We start from the raw sequence: 1281 nt of genomic DNA on the forward strand, positions 1-1281 counted from the left end.
CAAACCAATTGCATTAAGAGCTGAAAACATTTCATTATAGGAGACAGTCTTTATTCAATTTATCAACACAATTACACCTCAACTATAATTCTCCAGAACACCTCAACACAATTTATCAAAAAATCTTGTGACTTTATCAAATTTTATTTCCTCTTGGGAGCATTCTTACAAGATCTTTTGTTATGCCCTTCTAGTCCGCAGTTGCCACATGAAACCTTGTACTTCTTTGCATTTACTTCCTCATATGGTTTGTCTCTTTATTTTTGAGGTCTTCCTGGCTGTCTTTTCCCAGTAAGTGGCATTACAACTTCTTTAGCTATATGTTGTGGCACATTCCATTTGGTTTCGTTAGGCAGCAGGTCTACTGGTATTTCATAAGTATGCAAAAGGCTCTCCCTTGTGTAATAAGGAGAACAATAGTTTTCATAAGACTCATTCGTGTGCCTCAAATCCGCCAAAGCATGTGCACAAGGAAGTTCATCAAGTTGGGATTGTCCACAACTACATCTCTTATTTTGAAGACAAACACTAAAGCGCTTCACACCATCTGTCACTGTATGGATGTGATCTATTGAAGCCCTCACCTACAATTTCATTACAAACACACAACAAGTTGTCTGAAACATATACAAAATAACTATAATTATACAATATTTTATCTACAATTAACAGTATATTTTTAGTTTGATGGAATCATTGATTTGATGTTACTGGCTATAGCTTACTCTCATCTTCTGCGATAATGTCCCGTTGTCCTCCAACTCTTTGTTGTATGTTTTTCCAAGGTATGTGAATGTACCCTTTGCTTTCAATAACTTTTCATTAGTCCAACGTTCAAGAAGAGTCCTCATGTACTCTAATAGTTCTACTATGGGCAGCTCTCTTGCATCTTTTGTTACCGCATTCAATGACTTTGCAATGTTTGATGTCATCGTCCACGTTCTGTTCACCGTAGCATGTACCCGAGACCATCTGTGATAGCCAATATCGTATAGGTATGCTTTAACACGCATGTCGATCTCTTCAATCTTTGACATTCTTTCATTAAATTCATCAAGCGTGTATGATCGTGCCGTGGCAAAGTACAATTCGCTTAACTTTAGATGACCCTTCTTGAACTTTGACCTTATATTTGTCCAAATATGTCACATACAAGCATAATGTGGCATGTCGGTATAAACAATAGATGTTGGCTTTAAGATACTCTCATTCTGATCCAAAACAACACACATATTTGGGCTTTCACCATACGCATATTTGAATTGCTCAAAAAATCACTTC

At 36.7% G+C, this 1281-nt stretch overlaps 1 protein-coding gene across 1 annotated transcript; it reads right to left on the reverse strand.

Moving 5' to 3' along the window:
* Nucleotides 1–257: 257 nt before the first annotated feature.
* Nucleotides 258–1037, reverse strand: LOC107783983 (uncharacterized). Its single transcript, XM_016605022.2, has 2 exons — nucleotides 726–1037; nucleotides 258–584 (listed from the first exon to the last, which is right to left on the reverse strand). Exons 1-2 carry the CDS (start codon nucleotides 1035–1037, stop codon nucleotides 258–260), a joined length of 639 nt encoding a protein of 212 aa, XP_016460508.2.
* Nucleotides 1038–1281: the final 244 nt, after the last annotated feature.

The sequence above is a fragment of the Nicotiana tabacum genome, chromosome 2 (genome assembly GCF_000715075.1).
Source record: "Nicotiana tabacum cultivar K326 chromosome 2, ASM71507v2, whole genome shotgun sequence".
NCBI lineage: Eukaryota > Viridiplantae > Streptophyta > Magnoliopsida > Solanales > Solanaceae > Nicotiana > Nicotiana tabacum.

Coding starts and splice junctions, on each gene's coding strand:
- LOC107783983 (XM_016605022.2), bottom strand. CDS start 1,037: ATGTCAAAGATTGAAGAGATCGACATGCGTGTTAAAGCATACCTATAC. Junction 585..725: donor CATTATCGCAGAAGATGAGA/GTAAGCTATAGC, acceptor ATGAAATTGTAG/GTGAGGGCTTCAATAGATCA.